Source organism: Oncorhynchus mykiss, chromosome 8 (genome assembly GCF_057628025.1).
Source record: "Oncorhynchus mykiss isolate SJ-2025 chromosome 8, ASM5762802v1, whole genome shotgun sequence".
Lineage (NCBI taxonomy): Eukaryota > Metazoa > Chordata > Actinopteri > Salmoniformes > Salmonidae > Oncorhynchus > Oncorhynchus mykiss.
This window is the reverse complement of record NC_143029.1, coordinates 26,365,066-26,382,206: the sequence shown is the minus strand read 5'-3', so window position 1 is coordinate 26,382,206 and position 17,141 is coordinate 26,365,066. Positions and strand designations below refer to the sequence as shown.

General features: G+C 42.9%; 2 protein-coding genes across 3 annotated transcripts; one reads left to right on the top strand and one right to left on the bottom strand.

Annotated features, from left to right (window-relative positions):
• Positions 1–227: 227 nt before the first annotated feature.
• On the top strand, positions 228–14,675 carry LOC110529692 (fasciculation and elongation protein zeta-2). 2 transcript variants are annotated; one of them, XM_021612135.3, is made up of 9 exons: positions 228–710; positions 3,849–3,957; positions 5,753–5,872; positions 5,995–6,136; positions 6,642–6,907; positions 7,492–7,572; positions 10,882–10,957; positions 11,090–11,155; positions 11,953–14,675. In XM_021612135.3, the coding sequence occupies exons 1-9, from the start codon at positions 403–405 to the stop codon at positions 11,967–11,969; spliced, it is 1,185 nt and encodes a 394-aa protein (XP_021467810.3). In that variant the 5' UTR covers positions 228–402; the 3' UTR covers positions 11,970–14,675. The 2 variants fall into 2 exon arrangements, with proteins under 2 accessions (XP_021467810.3, XP_021467811.3); XM_021612136.3 differs by lacking the exon at positions 7,492–7,572.
• A 558-nt stretch (positions 14,676–15,233) lies between these two features.
• On the bottom strand, positions 15,234–16,767 carry LOC149981477 (usherin). Its single transcript, XM_090243049.1, has 4 exons — positions 16,287–16,767; positions 15,981–16,052; positions 15,532–15,750; positions 15,234–15,429 (listed from the first exon to the last, which is right to left on the bottom strand). The coding sequence occupies exons 1-4, from the start codon at positions 16,662–16,664 to the stop codon at positions 15,340–15,342; spliced, it is 759 nt and encodes a 252-aa protein (XP_090099175.1). The 5' UTR covers positions 16,665–16,767; the 3' UTR covers positions 15,234–15,339.
• Positions 16,768–17,141: the final 374 nt, after the last annotated feature.

The following is a 17,141-nucleotide window of genomic DNA, read 5'->3' as shown; positions in this document are numbered from 1 at the left end:
TATTCAACGATTATTCATTTGTTTTACCTTTTCCTCCAGTTTGAAACAATAGGTGAAATAAGCCAAATGTGCATTTTAACTAAGAATCCTGTAAGGCAAGCTACTGACCACAGTCCCTTACATGAAGATTAAAGAATACAATTGCATAGTTTTAAACAGTCTAACAATATAAAATGTTGAAAAAAATACCCCCCCCCCCCCCCCCTCAAAAAAAAAAAAACATGTTTGTTTTGATCTTCTATCGGATTACCCACCACGCGTGACGTCAGCAGAGGCAGAGACCACTAGCTTCTTCTTCACCAGTCTTCTCCATGTTCATCATCATCAGTGGCACATTCGTTATAGCCGAGGATAGAGCACCATCCAGGGGTAGGGCAGCCGAACCGAGTCACTGCGGTAGTCATGGCGGCGCCGTTAGCCCACTTCGATGAAGACTGGCAGGATTTCAACGAATTCAAGGCGGCCCCAGGGTCGCCAAACCGACTGGACCAGCTGAACTCCTCGAACGTGGCTGACACGGGCCTGGTGGAGGATTTCTCGGACATCGACAACAGCTTCTCGGGGGAGATATGTAGCTTCAAATCAATGGAGGACCTTGTCCACGACTTCGATGAGAAGCTGACAGTTTGCTTCCGAAATTACAACACTGAAACTGAAAACATAGCCCCCATTAAACCTATCACAGAAGATAATTTCCTCAAGGACGACGAGTGAGTGTGAATTGTGTGCTACTTTATTACTTTAGCATTGTTTGCTAAACTAGTTAGTTAGCCCACCATTGCTAAGGTTAGCCTGCTGCTAGCTATCCATTTAACCAACAGGGTTGTTCGCTAGATAGCCACGGTTGTGTTGAATGCACGTGATACAAAGGTAACTTAAGAAAATCAGGACTTCAAAACCAGAGTCTTCAAGAGGTTACATTTGTATATTGTTTCTAGCACTTAGCTATAACACTAACTGACCTGTGTTTTCAATGTAGCTAGCGACCCAACTTTAGTTTGTAAACAACTTGATATTTGCATTGCAAATCAAAATCGAATCAAATGTATTTGTCACATACACATGGTTAGCAATGTCAATGCGAGTGTAGCGAAATGCTTGTGCTTCTAGTTCCGACAATGCAGTGATTTCCTATACAGTCCCTCCTTTCACATAAGTGACTTCAACATATTAGACTACCGTGTGTCTCGTGCATTAGCTATGTGCACTGCAATTCGTTTTCACCATTCCGGCACTGTAGTTAGTTAGTATACTGACTTTCAAGTCATCTGAGTCTGTCCAAACTCAGGACAGACGGGAGTCTGGGCTGTTCTCTATTGACGCACTGCTGATGAAACACATCGTGACATTTTAAATAATTGAAAACACATACATCGAGGTACATTTTTTAATGGTTATTGAAAGGGCACACTTCAGCTCAGATTATGTGATGGACAGCGTTTATAAAACCAGTGATCTGTAGAGGACGTCTAAGCTCAACCCTCTTCTTCACCCCTCAACTTGCTCTATACACGCACACAGCCTACCGAGATCGTGTCTTTTGATATTGGCAGCCTTGTACGTTGCTCTTGAGTCAGGTCCAAAGAATCTTGAGGGAAACACTGTACCCTTTTACAATAAAATGCGCTCCCATATGTAGGCTTAAACTAAACAGTCCCTGTTTTAGAATATTATAAACCAGGTGAGTCGAGCCCTGAATGCTGATTTGGCTGAAATACGTGGTATATCAGACCATATACCATGGGTATGACAAATTTGTTTTTACTGTTCTAATTACATTGGTAACCAGTTTATAATAGCAATAAGGCACCTCCAGATTTGTGGTATGGCCAATATACCACAGCAAAGGGCTGTATCCAGGCACTCCGGGATGCGTTGTGTAAGAACAGCCCTTAGCCATGGTATATTGGCCATATACCACACCCCCCCGGGCCTTATTGCTTAAGTAACCCATGCTATAACAAAGGTAGCTTGGCTATCACTATAATAAAGACTTGTGGAGATGGCAGAGGATCTGTTAGCCTGTGATGTTGGTCTATGTATGACTCATCAGCATGCTCCGACTACAGTACAGCCAGTGTCATCTCCCTAAAATGGTCTCCTGGGCTGTCCCACTCAATACAGATACAACCTTGGCGATGTCAGCTCCGCTTTGGTCATAATATCAATTTCCAGGGAAAGAGCAAATTGAATTCACGCATAAATACACACACACCGAGAGAGAACATGTACACACAGACATAGTTTTGCAATGCCACTATTAGGACTAGGGTGAGGAGGATGAGTGTGAGGGAAGTGGAGGGGGGAGTTTGGACAGAAAGAGCAGTGCACTGAGGGCAGCGGAGTCCTTTCATGAGTGACTGCCCATTTGGAGGACATGCCTTGCCTCCTAACTAGCTCTGTAGTTGGCTAATGGCCTAGCTCCATGCAGAGACACACAGCGAGGATGGCAGGAAGACTGGAAGGAGTGTGTGTGTGTTTTATATTCCCTAATATGCTTTTGGGCAAAGTTTCAGGATCAACTTCCCTTGGCATAGGAGGACAGAAGGAGAACTACTCATGAAGCTACATAGACCCACTGGTCACAGAGAGGCTTGTTTATCACTAGCCACTTTAAACAATGCTACTTAATATAATGTTTACATACCCTACATTACTCATCTCATATGTATATACTGTACCCTATATCATCTACTGCATCTTTGAAATACATGTATCACTAGCCACTTTAAACTATGCCACTTTGTTTACATACCCTACATTACTCATCTCATATGTATATACTGTACTCGATACCATCTACTGCATCTTGCCTATGCCATTCTGTACCATCACTCATTCATATATCTTTATGTACATATTCTTTATCCCTTTACACTTGTGTGTATAAGGTAGTAGTTTTGGAATTGTTAGGTTAGATTACTCGTTGGTTGTTACTGCATTGTCGAAACGAGAAGCACAAGCATTTTGCTACACTCGCATTAACATTGCTAACCAAATACATTTGATTTGATTTTGTTTTATGCATTGTTGAGAATAGCAATGCCACAAAGGGTGACACCGATACGGGGCCAAAGCGGTTCCTGCCGGCATTGCCCCATTTTTAGGGAACCTATCCCAAAACTGAATGTTGTTAATGGTAATAATGCTGTGTTAGTGAGAAAGCAAGCGGGAGGGAGAGAGTGGTGTCATGCGAATAACACATGTCTGTCTATTCATTGGAGTGTGTGGGCAGCAATCTCTCTGACGCAAAGCCTTTCTGACGCGTGGGTTCACAATGCCCATCCTCACATTGCTCGCAGCAGTCAGGGTCAGACAGACGCACACACACACTCATACTCGCATGTATCTTACGCAAAACACATTCTCTTCCTCGCATGTATCTTACACATGCTCACTCCAATTGTGTAGCGGTATCTATGTACAAAATGGAAGAAAGGTCCATGAATGTATTCTGTATTTTCCTGTAGCGTAAAGCAGTGCCCTTTTATAAGAAAAGACTTGGACAATACATTTGGCATTGAGAAATGCTAGATTCCTGTGCTGTTAGCAGCGAGCAGAGAGATGCGAGCTGTATCAAAGTCAGAGACAAGTGGTGTGTGTGTAGGTGGCTGGTGAGAAAAGAGGATGACAAACTACTGCCAACTAATGATGTGTCAGTGTGGAACGTTTTTTTTTTTTTGTGCTGTGAATGAAAATGTTCTTTCTTTCTCCCTTCCTCGTTTCTCACCCTCTTTCGACCTCACATTGTTCTCCATTAATTCTCCCCCACTTACTCTTCTCTTGTCACCCTCTCATTCTCTTCATTCCCCTCACCATATTCCTCTTTCGCTCTCTCCCTCCCTCAGCGTGTGGAATGCTCTCACCGATAACTACGGCAATGTGATGCCAGTGGACTGGAAGACCTCTCACATTCGCTCCCTGCATCTCCCCACTCTCAATCTCTGTGAGCAGGGGGTAAGACACACACACATACACGGCCTGCACCTCCTAGGGCTTAAATATATGGCCTAAAAATCATATCTCGATTTTTTTTAAATCAATATTTAATTTCATTTAACCTTTTATTTAACCAGGAAGGGCTCATTGAGATTAAAATCTATTTTTCAAGAGCAACCTGTCCAAGACAGGCAGCACCAAGTCATTACAAAAAAATTACAGACAGACAACAGGAAACTACAAGTAATCTAGTAAAAACCATTGAATTCACAAGAGTATAAAACAGCAAATTAAAAACATTGACAGGTCAGGGAATCAGCCTCAAAATCCTTCATCAGTGATTTAAAAACACCAATCGGGACAAGTTCTTCCAGTTTAAAAATATTTTGTAAGGTGTTCCAAGACGATGGCACAGAGTACATAAAAGCCCTTTTACCAAATTCAGTTTGGACATTTGGAACAGTTAGCAGGATAATGTCCAGCGAACGAAGAGAGTACCCACCACATTTCTGAACAATAAAAATCCACAAATAAAAAGGTAGTAAACCCAAAATGGCTTTGTAAATAAAAGTATACCACTTTTAAAAGTGGTAGGACAAATGCTGATTTCCAGATCTTTGATTAAAATATACATACATCTCGATTTAAAATATATATATTTCTAAATAAGCTTTGTTGTACAATTGTTAAGGGTCAAATACACTGCATTTCAAACAGTCAGCAATAATGTAATGAATTAAAGGCTTGTGAAATTGGACCTAATATAAGCCTTCTACAACTACAGGACCCAATAATAATTTAATCAAAATAGTGTCACCTGCTTTTTTTCAGTGATCAATGATCTGGCATTCAAGTCTATGAAAATTCCTTTTTGTTTCAAATTTGACCAGAACCATACATGATGCACATTCACTAATAATGACTTATTGTAGCAGGCATTATAGAAAATGTATTCAAGTCTCATAAACCATCTCTCTAGCACAAGCCTACATGCTAGTGACTAGCCAGCTAAGTTTTATATTTCAAATGTAGCCAACTTGGATCTATTTTCTAGCTAACAAGGTAGGACAGTTGAAATGTTATGAACACACCCTTCCGTCTCCAACTGTTTGAACAGCATGCTGGCCTGTCCACTTTGTTCAGATGTTGAAATCAAGTTGCCTACCTTATTTCTCAGAACGAGATGACAATTCCTTATATAATTGTTTTATGCTTATTACAGTTTTATAAAACACAGAATAGACAGCTAGTATAACAGTCTTTAGCTAAAATGCTGCTAGTGGTACGTGTTAACGCAATGCCACACATAACAAACTGAGCATACATTTCCCAAATCAACGTTTATTGATATTCCTGTTTTAGTAGTGCCTGCTCTGTGTGCAGTATAAGGAGTAGAGACATAAAAGGGATATAGTTAGAGAGGGTTACTTCTCTATTACAGTAAAATAATGTCTCAATGTGTTTTGGTGACCATATGACACATTCTGTTGGACCAAACCTCAACTGCAAATTGTGAGTTGAACCCGCTTGTCAGAGAGGAACAAGGGATCTCTCATTTTTGGTAGGGGCTTGGCGTGTGTGTAAATGGGAAGGTGTGCTGCGCAGAAGCAGACGAGACCAAAAAGACACTATGAGAACACGTGGACATAAACGCTCATAAAATTGAAAAATACAGGCATTTGGAATATCATACTAGAACAAATTTTATATATATATATATATCGCCCTAGCACCTCCCCACCAAGCTGACTGCATCTCCCTTTTTTGCTCTCCATCTCTCTGTTTCTCTGCTCCCTCTCTCTGTGATGGACAGAAGCTGGACAACATGCCTCTTGACCTGTCTGATGATGATGAGGAGCTGAGGGAACAGATGGACATGCACTCCATCATCGTGTCCTGCGTCAACGACGAGCCACTCTTCACCGTCGAGCAGGTACACACACACACTCGCTCTCTCTTTCTGTCACGTCTCAAATACACCTTACACACACACACTCCTACTTACAAAGCCACACCCGTAACACACAACCCTGTGTGTGTGTTTGTTTGTTGCAGGTGATTGAGGAGATTGAGGAGCTGATGGAGGAGTCTCCAGACCCAGAGGATGATGAGAGCCCGTCCCAGTCAGACCTGTCCATGCTCTCCCAAGACCTCAGCAACCTCAAACGCTCCAGCTCCAACACCAGCTATGAGGACCGTGAGTTACTCCTAACTCTCATCTAAATCCCTAACAACTAAAGTGTTAACAGCTCCTTGCAGCTACATTGCACAACCTGTACATGTATACAACTGAACAGCAGATACAGGCTCACAGTAGCATTGTTACGTGATAGACGTTAGATACAACTGGACAGCAGACACAGGCTCACAGTAGCATTGTTACGTGATAGACCTTAGATACAACTGGACAGCAGATACAGGCTCAAGGTAGCATTGTTACGTAATAGACATTAGATACAACTGGACAGCAGATACAGGCTCACAGTAGCATTGTTATGTAATAGACATTAGATACAACTGAACAGCAATTGCTGCATGTTTGTTATGTAACTCGTAAATGCACATCAAATCAAGACTTTAATGCAAACATTTGTGACTGACCTTGTAAGTGTCTGTTAGTATGTGATACCCCCCCCCATGTGTAATGTGATTTGTCAAGCCCTGTTTAAGTGTGTGTTGGTATGTTCTGCGTCGTCTGTCAGGCCTGCATCGTCTGTCAGTCTCAGAGCTGAGCGAGGCCTTGGAGGAGGTGGAGACGGCCATCAGGCGCTACAGTGAGGAGCTGATCCAGGTCCTGGCTCTGAGGGACGAGCTGGACTTTGAGAAGGAGGTGAAGAACAGCTTCATCTCGCTGCTCATCGAAGTGCAGAACCGGCAGAAGGAGCACCGCGAGCTGCTCCGCCAGAAGAAGAAGACCAGGCCCACAGGCAGTGCCCTGAGGGCAGACAGGACACACGTTCCTGGGACGGTGAGAGAGACAGATGCATACATAGTTTTGTATACATTGAAATCCATATAATGCATGTTGTGATGCAGACATGCGCGTATAGATATGTGTGTTGTGGACACTCCCTCATTCATAGATGCACCACAAGGGAAGATGCATGCACTGGAAACTGTGGGGGGGGGGGTGCAAATGCACGGAAAAGCAACAAAACACCCTGCAGTGCTGTACTAACTCCTGCCACACTCACCCTGCAGACCCTGTTGGGTCTCTCTGCCCTTACACTTTATTCTACAGTCAGCTATTTTCCAGCTAGTTCCTATGTACATGGTGACATTTTGACATGTCTTAGTAAGTACCAGCTGAAAACAGGACTGTCAAATAAAACAACCTGGCGGTCTGACTTCACCCTGCCATTGTTTTTGTCCATTTTGAACTGTTGGACTTCCGTGTGGATAACCTTTCCTTTTCAGAACCTTAAACGATAGAGGGTTGAATCCAGCTCTATACCCCTCTGCTGCTCTCTGGAGTGCTCATGTATTTTTGGAGGGTTTCTCATTCTTTGGTAGTTTTATCTCTCTCTCCCTCCTTCCGCTTCCTCCTTCTAGCTCTTCACTATGGAGGGACTCTCCACTGTCATTCAGAACGGCCTCCGTCAAACTTTCGGCAGCACAGGAGGGGACAAACAGGTGCCCCTCTCTCTCTCTCTCTAGCTACCCATCCTCTTTTTTTCTGTTTTTTTCTCTACAGCTTTTGCTGCTACTATGTTCTCACCATGTCTTCTTTATTTGACCATCTTTCTTTTTCACTTTTTCTATCAAACTATTTCTTAAGCCCTCTGCTGTCTTATCCTCTGGCTCATTCTATGTCCATCAAATACAAATTAAGCATTTCTGCTTCTCTGCTTTCTTCTCTTTTTGTGTGTCTTTTTTGTTTCCTATGATTTTCCTGTAATATACTGTAATATATAATATACCATTTAGCAGACTGTTTTATCCAAAGCAACTTAGTCATGCGTGCATACATTTTTACATATGGGTGGTCCTGTTTGTTGAACTGAGAGTTCTGTCTTGAGATTGGCAGGAACTTGATGCTGAATCATCCAATAGTGTGCTCTTTATTTCCTGCAAACAAGCGTCCCCTTATTACTATGGGTGTGCTCGTGGGAAATGGGAAGTCGTAAGTCCGACATTGTGCTCACGTGCCTTTTTGAAGTCGGAACAATTCTTTAACCAATAAGATTGTACATGGCTAATAATAAAGTTAGCTAGCTTGTAACATTGACATATGGTCAAACTAGCTACATTCTCCATATTGATACGGTTGTAAATGTCAAACTGATTTGTTGACATCTCTTGGTTGAAAAGGTAAAAGGCCAATGGTGAAATGAACTCAGGTAACAACATATTCTGAGTTTCCCACTTGTAATTCTGACTTGGAGGGTCATTCAAGTGAAATTTCACACTGGGAACTAGGAGCTTCCGATCAGTCGACCAATGACTCTCTCGCTCTCGCAAATAATCAGTTTCTTGATTTGGAACAAATGCCGGTATTGCCTGGCTACCCAAACTCCTACCCAAATGATACACCACGCCCACAGAAGTTAGTTTCTACTCCGCAATGAGTGTGGATCTGAGTGTCTCCCTGACGATTTCTAGAACGCAAACACATTCTGATTGGTCCCAGAAACCGATGGGTTGGGCAAGAGCCAGAACACACGAGTTAAAGCTAGGTTTTGAAAATGTGTCATTGGCTTTGATACTCTGATTGGTTAGAGATGATCCAATCGCTGATTACTTTGTTTTGTACAACACCCCTCATTTTGACGTCACCACACGCACAACTTTAACGATGGCAGTCTCTGACTGAAGTATGTAGCGAACGATAGAGCAGTGGAATTATTCATTTTGAGTAGTCAGGCAAATACGAATGGTGATGGTAAGGTTTTATACTCGAGTTCTTAAGTGGTTTGTAGTGTTGAAATATACTACAGGTTGACCGATTATGGTTTTTCAACCCCGATACCGATTTATTGGAGGACCAAAAAAAAGCAGATACTGATTAATCGGCCAATTTCTTTTTACATTTTTTTAATTGTATTTATTTTTTATTTATTTGTAATAATGACAATTACAACAATACTGAATGAACACTTATTTTAACTTAATATAATACATGAATACAATTACTTTTAGCCTCAAATAAATAATGAAACATGTTCAATTTGGTTTAAATAACCAAATTTAAGTAAAAGTGCAACATGTGCCATGTAAAAAAGCTAACGTTTGAGTTCCTTGCTCAGAACATGAGAACCTATGAAAGCTGGTGGTTCCTTTTAACATGAGACTTCAATATTCCAAGGTAAGAGGTTTTAGGATGTAGTTAATATAGTATTTATAGGACTATTTCTCTCTATACCGTTTGTATTTCATAAACCTTTGACTATTGGATGTTCTTATAGGCACTTTAGTATTGGCAGTGTAACAGTATAGCTTCCGCCCCTCTCCTCGCCCGTACCTGGGCTCGAACCAGGAACACATTGACAACAGCCACACTCGAAGCAGCGTTACCCATCGCTCCACAAAAGCCGCGGCCCTTGCAGAGCAAGGGGAATAACTGCTCCAAGTCTCAGAGCGAGTGATGTTTGAAACACTATTAGCGCGCACCCCGCTAACTAGCTAGCCATTTCACATCGGTTACACCAGCCATTAGGCTGATAGGCCTGAAGTCATAAACAGTGCTGTGCTTGCGAAGAGCTGCTGGCAAAACGCACGAAAGTGCTGTTTGAATGAATGCTTACGAGCCTGCTGCTGCCAACCATCGCCCAGTCAGACTGCTCTATCAAATATCATATCATAGACTTAATTATAACATCATAACACACAGAAATATGAGCCTTTGGTCATTAATATGGTCGAATCCGGAAACGATCATTTCGAAAACAAAATGTTTATTTCAGTGAAATACGGAACCGTTTGGTATTTTATCTAACGGGTGGCATCCCGAAGTCTAAATATAATTGTTACATTGTACAACCTTCAATGTTATGTCATAATTACGTAAAATTCTGGCAAATGAGTTCGCAATGAGCCAGGCGGCCCAAACTGTTGCATATACCCTGACTCTGCGTGCAATGAACGCAAGAGAAGTGACACAATTTCACCTGGTTAATTTTGCTTGCTAACCTGGATTTCTTTTAGCTAAATATGCAGGTTTAAAAATATATACTTCTGTGTATTGATTTTAAGAAAGGCATTGGTGTTTATGGTTAGGTACAGTCGTGCAACAATTGTGCTTTGGCAAAATCGCCATCCAAAAATACAGATTTCCGATTGTTATGAAAACTTGAAATCAGCCCTAATTAATTGACCATTCTGATTAATCGGTCGACCTCTAAAATATACACTAAGTGGCCAGCTTATTAGGTACACCCATATATTACTGGGTCCCACCCCCTTTGCCTCCAGAACAGCCTAAATTATTCAGGGCATGGATTCTACAAGGTGTGGCGTTCAATTGTTGCTCAATTGGTATCAAGGGACCTAACGTGTGCCAGGAAAACATTCCCCACACCATTACACCAACACCACCAGCCTGTACCGTTGACACCAGGTAGGATGCGGCCATGGACTCGTGCTGCTTACGCCAAATCCGGACTCTTCCATCAGCATGACGCAACAAAAACCTGGATTTGTCAGACCGGGTGATGTTTTTCCACTCCTCAATTGTCCAATGTTTGTGATCGTGCGCCCACTCGGGCCGCTTCTTCTTGTTTTTTAGCTAATATGAGTGGAACCCGGTGTGGTCGTCTGCTGCATTAAACCATCCAAGACGAGGATCGGCGAGTTGTGCGTCCCGAGATGCTGTTCTGCATCTTCCTACAAACTGTTGTGCGTGAAAAGCCCAGGAGGCTGGCCATTTCTGAAGTACTGGAACCAGTGTCTTGTACTCCCTCCCTCTCGTGCTGTGTTTGTGACGTGTTTCTCTCTCTCTCTCAGTATCTGACCACAGTTATCCCCTATGAGAAGAAGGCTGGCTCCCCCTCTGTGGAAGACCTTCAGATCCTCACCAAGAGTGAGTACTGCTCGCAAACCACACTTGCCTGTCAACTAGCAAGTTACCATGACAGTTGAACTGTAATGCCAGAATAGCAGCGTTATAACCATAATATTCACTCCCGAATCACTTTTATGCTCTTCCCTGCAGTTTTGCATGCCATGAGGGAGGACAGTGAGAAGGTACCCAGCCTCCTAACAGACTACATCCTCAAAGGTACTCATTCTCTACCAGTTACAAAACTCTTACTCCCATTCAAAAGACCACACACGGCGATGTACATTCTCAAAGGTACTCATATTACTCCCATTCATAAAATATTACTCCCATTCAAAACAGTGCTTTTGTCCAGATTGACTGTCTCACTACCACCTAGTGCCTGATAAAGTTACTGCAGGACACAAGGGTTAGGACATTTTGTTAGGAGGGTCTACGTCCAGTGTGTTCTTTGTTCCCTGAAGTGTGTCATACTAGGCCTGCAAGGTTGTTCTGAGCCTTCCATCTTGACCTTTACCCTCCTTGTCTTTCGTCTCTGCTGCGCTGCTCTCTCGCTAGCTCTGGTATGAGAGGGCTGGACGTGGAGGTTTGTGAGGCACACAGACTCACACAATCATGGACACATGTATATATACATACACATGCAAAGTGTCAAGAGCCCCCTCACACACCTCCTTCCAGACGACACCCTTCAATGGGTTTGTGCTGTATACTCTGCCGTGCTTGTGACTATGGTGTACACTCACTTACCCTCTGTCTTACACGCACTCCCTCCTAGACTCACACACACTCTTGCTCACTCCCACTTCCCGCCAAGCTTTTAGCACTATAGAGCTATTCACGTGAGTGCTGTCCTGTTCACCTAAGTGAGTCCCTCTCTTCTTTCTCTTTCACAAACCTCTCATCCCTTAGTGGCTCTCCTCCCTGTGCGATGAATCCTCTTTTACGCACATATTTTCATTTGGTGGTTCATTTATTGGTTGACAGCTGTTTTCTGTGTATTCTTGTCGCTGCAGTACTGTGTCCCACATAGACCTAGTGGAGGAGCCCCCTGTTCTAGAACATTCTGACGGAACACTCAGGAGCTGCAGATTTCTGGAACATACCAATGGAAGGAGAGCCCCCCCCCCCACCCCTCTAAGGTGGACTCTTCCTGTTGTGGGGGGGGGGTGACGACGACTCCATCTTTTCCCTCGACTTATAAGATTCACATTTTAATACCTGATGCTTTACCTTTTTACATGTCATTTTTAAGTGTGTTTTAATGTTCTAATGCTATAATCTCACATTCGTTTTGTCTTCTCTGCATGTTAGTGTCTCTGTTAGCCTGTTGGCAGTATTACTCTCCATTGTCTAAAGTGTCTTTCTGTACTTATTTTCTATCCTCTGTTTGCACTAATGTGAAAGAACTTGAGAGGGGAAACTAATTCCTGTCTCTACATTCACCGGTCTTTCTTTTCACATCAGTAAGAAATAGGGTGAGGAGACGAGGAGAAGTCACTTGACCACTGGAATGCGTCTTTCCTCTGTTAGACTGGCCAATGCCCTCTGACTGGGGTATATAGGAGGGATGGGGAAATAAGGCTTCTTGAACCTCTATGGGTGGGATCAGTCATGGAGTCCAATGGGAGCGCTCCGCTTTAACAGAGAGATCCTATGGATCAGAGTAATTAATGATTGACAGACTATGGTATTAGTGGGATTCAGAAGCCTTGTTTTTTCCCCCCATCTCTTTTACATTTCACAAACCCTGTCAGTTTGTCTTTGCATGCTGGTACATAGGATTAGAGAGCTACACTAGTGACATGTTATAAATCATTATTTTGTATACTACAATGGGGAAATTGCACAAATAGAACATGTATTTTTAATTGATAACTTCTCGAAAAAGGGAAAAAATAATGACAGAAGTTAGAAGGTAACCTGAAAGAACAAGCTTATACAGCTTTTTATTTTTCTGTAGTTTTAAAGAAATTAGGGACTTTTTGCTGCCTGTAGTGTGGCCACTTATGACATCACCATTCTTATGTAAACAATAGCTGTCAACCTCTGACCCCTCCTAGTGACATGTTACATTATGACCCTGTAAACTTGCCTGCCTCATACCTCACCTCTTAGTATGTACTGAAAGTTCAGGGTTGAGTATTTCAGTGGATATAACACTAATATTAGGATGTTGAAATAATGGTGTAATTGCTGTGAGTTGATCCTACCATGTTGTTTTTAAAACCAATAACTCTTTGATGTTGTGTTGAGGATCAAGTGATGATGTAATAAGTCGGTGATCTGTTCTTGTCCAGTGGATGTAGCAACAGTAGTAGAACACTAAATCGTTGTATGTACTTATGGAGACAATGTAACGGAGGTAGGGAGGTTTCTGTTCAAAGACAGGAGAGATCCTTCAAACACCAACATTTCCATAACCTCTTGTCTACATCCACAACCTTCACCAGCACTATCTGTCATGGCAACGCTATGCTTGGTACGCCACAAACCTGTCAAATCATCAGCAAGTAACTAAGCTCAGTGCACAATAATTGCAGTCGCACACAAACCGATCGGGTCCAGTCTATCACTACTCTACACCAAGAGCAGTGGTGGCGATGTTGTTACTCCATGTTTGGGGGGGGGGGGGGGGGGGGGTGTGTGTGTATGTTTTAACATTAGCAAGCCCAGCATCCTGCAGCTTGAGTAGCCATGTAGTAGGTTTTGGCAGACCTAGGCCTGAGTAGTAGTATAATGACATCAGTGATTGATAAGGCTACAGATAAGTATAGGCTAGAACCTGAAGACCTAGCCAAGTGGTTGTTGTAGCATCAGTTTGTAGCTCTATAGTAAAACTACTGTTGTAGTAACTGCTGGACAAAGTATTTAGAAGCCTGACACCTATAGACAGCAACTAGACATCCCAGGTAAGAAGTCCACGGTAGTGCCAGTTATGTCCTCGCTATTAGAAGTCGAATCATGGTGTCTAATGGAAGCTTTTTCCTGTATCAAAGTGTGACGAGGTAATGGGTTTCAGTTGAATGTCTCCGAAGGTAGATTTCTTTAGTAAGGGAAGCCAGCAGACCTCTAGGTACTGTACAGAATCACATGCAACTATCTTTCAATTGTAGCTAGCTTCAAAAGCATTCACAACCCCTAGCATGTGCTGCATGCACTTTTACTTCAGATAAATCAAATGAATGGTAAGCAATAATGACACACTAAAGGAATCCTTAGCATTAAACCACGTTGCAATGAGAAAGTTAAGCCGAACTGGAATGTATACTAGCTTGGGTGGGGTTTGGACTCCTTGAAACTGGAGTCAAATTGAGTAGTATAATTTGGGTTGTCTTTGGAGCGGCACAGCGTTGTCACGGAGATCAGAGAAGGATATTGACTCGGATGAAGCTCTGCCCCTCTCGTCGCCTGGTCCCTCTATTTTAGCAAACATATCAGCGTATATCCACACTTTATCTAGAGAATTATATTTATATAAACAGAAGCAACAAAAAGGCTGCCTTTGTAAATGCCTAAAATGTTGTATATATAATCTACTCATTTATTTTTAATGCACTATACTTCTTCCCCCATTTTGGGTTTTTTATGTTTACATGTCTTGTCATGTGGTACTACAGTACATTAATTTATTCGGTAAGTGTTTTTGTTTTGTAACCATATTATTAACTAGTGGTACAAACTTTTTGGGCCAGAATTGCATCTGGAGCTCATTTCAAATAAAATGATGATATGTTGACTTGGTATCATGCTTTTGGTTTGTAGGGTGCATCCATTATCAATAATTACTCATTTAAGTTACTATCAAAAATAAATTGGTCCACACTTTTATTAGATACAATCTGTACACAGAAATTGTGCAGCGACTTATCAAAAGGCATTCTTACATTCAAAGCAACAGCAAGTCAATATACAAATATGTTTATATAAAATGAAAGCACTGTTCTCTTTGTATTTTAGGTCAGTGTAGCTATAAGAAATCCCAAAACAAATTTCAATATAAATGGATGCCTTGATACTGCTCATTGAAACGAACAGGTTCACTGAGAAACATTTCCCTATCTCTCTATCAGTTCCTCTATCTCATCAGGAGTCTTCTCTTTCATGGTGACATTTCTGTCCCTGAATTATGACCAAATAGCCTGGCTTGCAAGACAAGTCCTTTTCTTGGATTATCTTCAGTTAGTCATATTTGCACTTTTATTTTTTGTATTCCATTTTTTATTTAACCCAAGAGTGCTGTTTGGTAGGTCGGTTGCAGTCATAGTCAAATAGGATGTTATTAGTGAATGTCTATGGCTTGCTTTGTGTACTCATCCGACCTCCCTTTGTGAGGGGCTGCCCCTCCAGTCGACCTGTCTGACCTGACAAGGTGAGGGGTGGAGTTCAAAGGTCACAGCAGGTCACAGGTTAGTGTCGGTAAACATGGTGTGTTCCTTCCGCACTGTGCTGAAGCCTTTAATAGTGTCGACAAACTCCTCGTCCTCCATAAACTGGTAGATGATGGATGGAAAGAGGGAGGGGGAGAAAGGAGGAGTTAATAAACAAACAAAGAAACGTCCTCTAAGCAGGGCCTAGATTTCGGGGTGTCTCACCATCCCGCTGTCGTGGCCTTGAATGTGAGAGTCCCACACTTCCTCCTCCCCTGTCAGCGACTTCCTGTCCATCATCTGGCTCACGCTCCGCCGCAGAGAATTCTGGGAGTGGGCAGAGCCATGGATAGTGGACACGTGGAGGCTGGACACATTAAGGATACCCAGCTCACCCTCCGGAGGGGCGTCGCCACCTGCCCAAAACTTACTGTCCTCCACTCCCTTGGGGCACAGATAGGAGACAAGGCAGCAGTTACTGTTGTCCAAAATAGATGTGTATGTGTCTGTGGGAGAATTTAAATTGCACACTCCTAGTGTCCTCTCCTTAAAACCCATTGGAGGAGAAGATCAGAGGGGAGTAACCGCTGGCTTTCTCATCTAATGGGTGTTGAGAAGGAGGAGAGAGGACACGGGGAGTATGCAATTGAGATTGTGCCTGCCTGGTCTCTAACCTCCAGGTGCATGGTGAACCCTTTGAGTGTGACACTGTTGGAGGAGCTTGTTGTGTTGGGCACTGTGTCAAACTGAGAGGAGAGAGAATGTGTTACAGAGCGAGACATTTGACAAATATCTCATGTTTTCCACTGAGATAGTCCGAATATACCCCACCTGAGATAAAATATTCCACCATGTTGTATGCAAACTCATCTGAATAAAGTGAATTTCTATATGCTATGAAAGTGCATATAGTTGAATTAAAGTTGAATGACCCATCTCTTTCATAGGATGTTCCCACATACCCAGTTGGGCCGTCTCACCAGGTAGGAGTCGCTGGGGGGATACACCGCCATGGGGCTCCTCTTCTGCATGGGCAGGGCCACCAGAGGGGGGCGCTCTCGAGTGAAGGGGGTTCTTTTCAGGGCCTTGTGCAGGATGATCCCCAGAACGATAGCTAGAACCACCAGGGCTACCCCTGTCATCAGCACAATGAACCACAGCTCCCTGTAGAAAAGAGACCCGTCCCCGTTACCCCCCTCCGCCCGCTCCCCACCGGGAGGAGTGGGCTCCACCTGATCTAGAGGGGGAGAGGGACGGGTAAGAGGAACGGAGGAAACACAAGTGTACAGCAGTTGAACCTGTTTAATTGGGAATAATATCCAACTTGCTGTCTGATTCTTCAGTCCTAAAGACATCATGCACCCGCCACTATCACGTCTGGGACAAACCTACTCATCGTCTTTATATAGCTGTTTCTTTCTGTGTACTAATGGTCTCTTTATCAGTAAATGCCATTGTGTCCCAGGCTTACTCTGAGTTCTAGGGGCTACAGCTCAAGGTAATGGGCCCAAGTCAACACTCTTTCTTAGAAAGGTGATCACACAGAGAGAGAGAGAGAGAGAGGAGATAACCAGGTAACTGGAGACGCACTTGTTGGCGTGGCCTATTTTCTATCCCTCTCTGATCGCACTCCTTCAGCAGCCTCTCATCCAACCATCTCTTAGCGACCCACTGCTGTGATATTTCTGTCCTTTGTTTGCTAGCTCTCTGAACCAGAGTATTTGTGGTGTATTCACAGTGCAACATTTTTGTTTGACACACCATACTTTCTATACACAATGACTAGAGTTTTCTTAACTCCTGGTAGCATCAAACCCACATCTTTTTAAAACTAC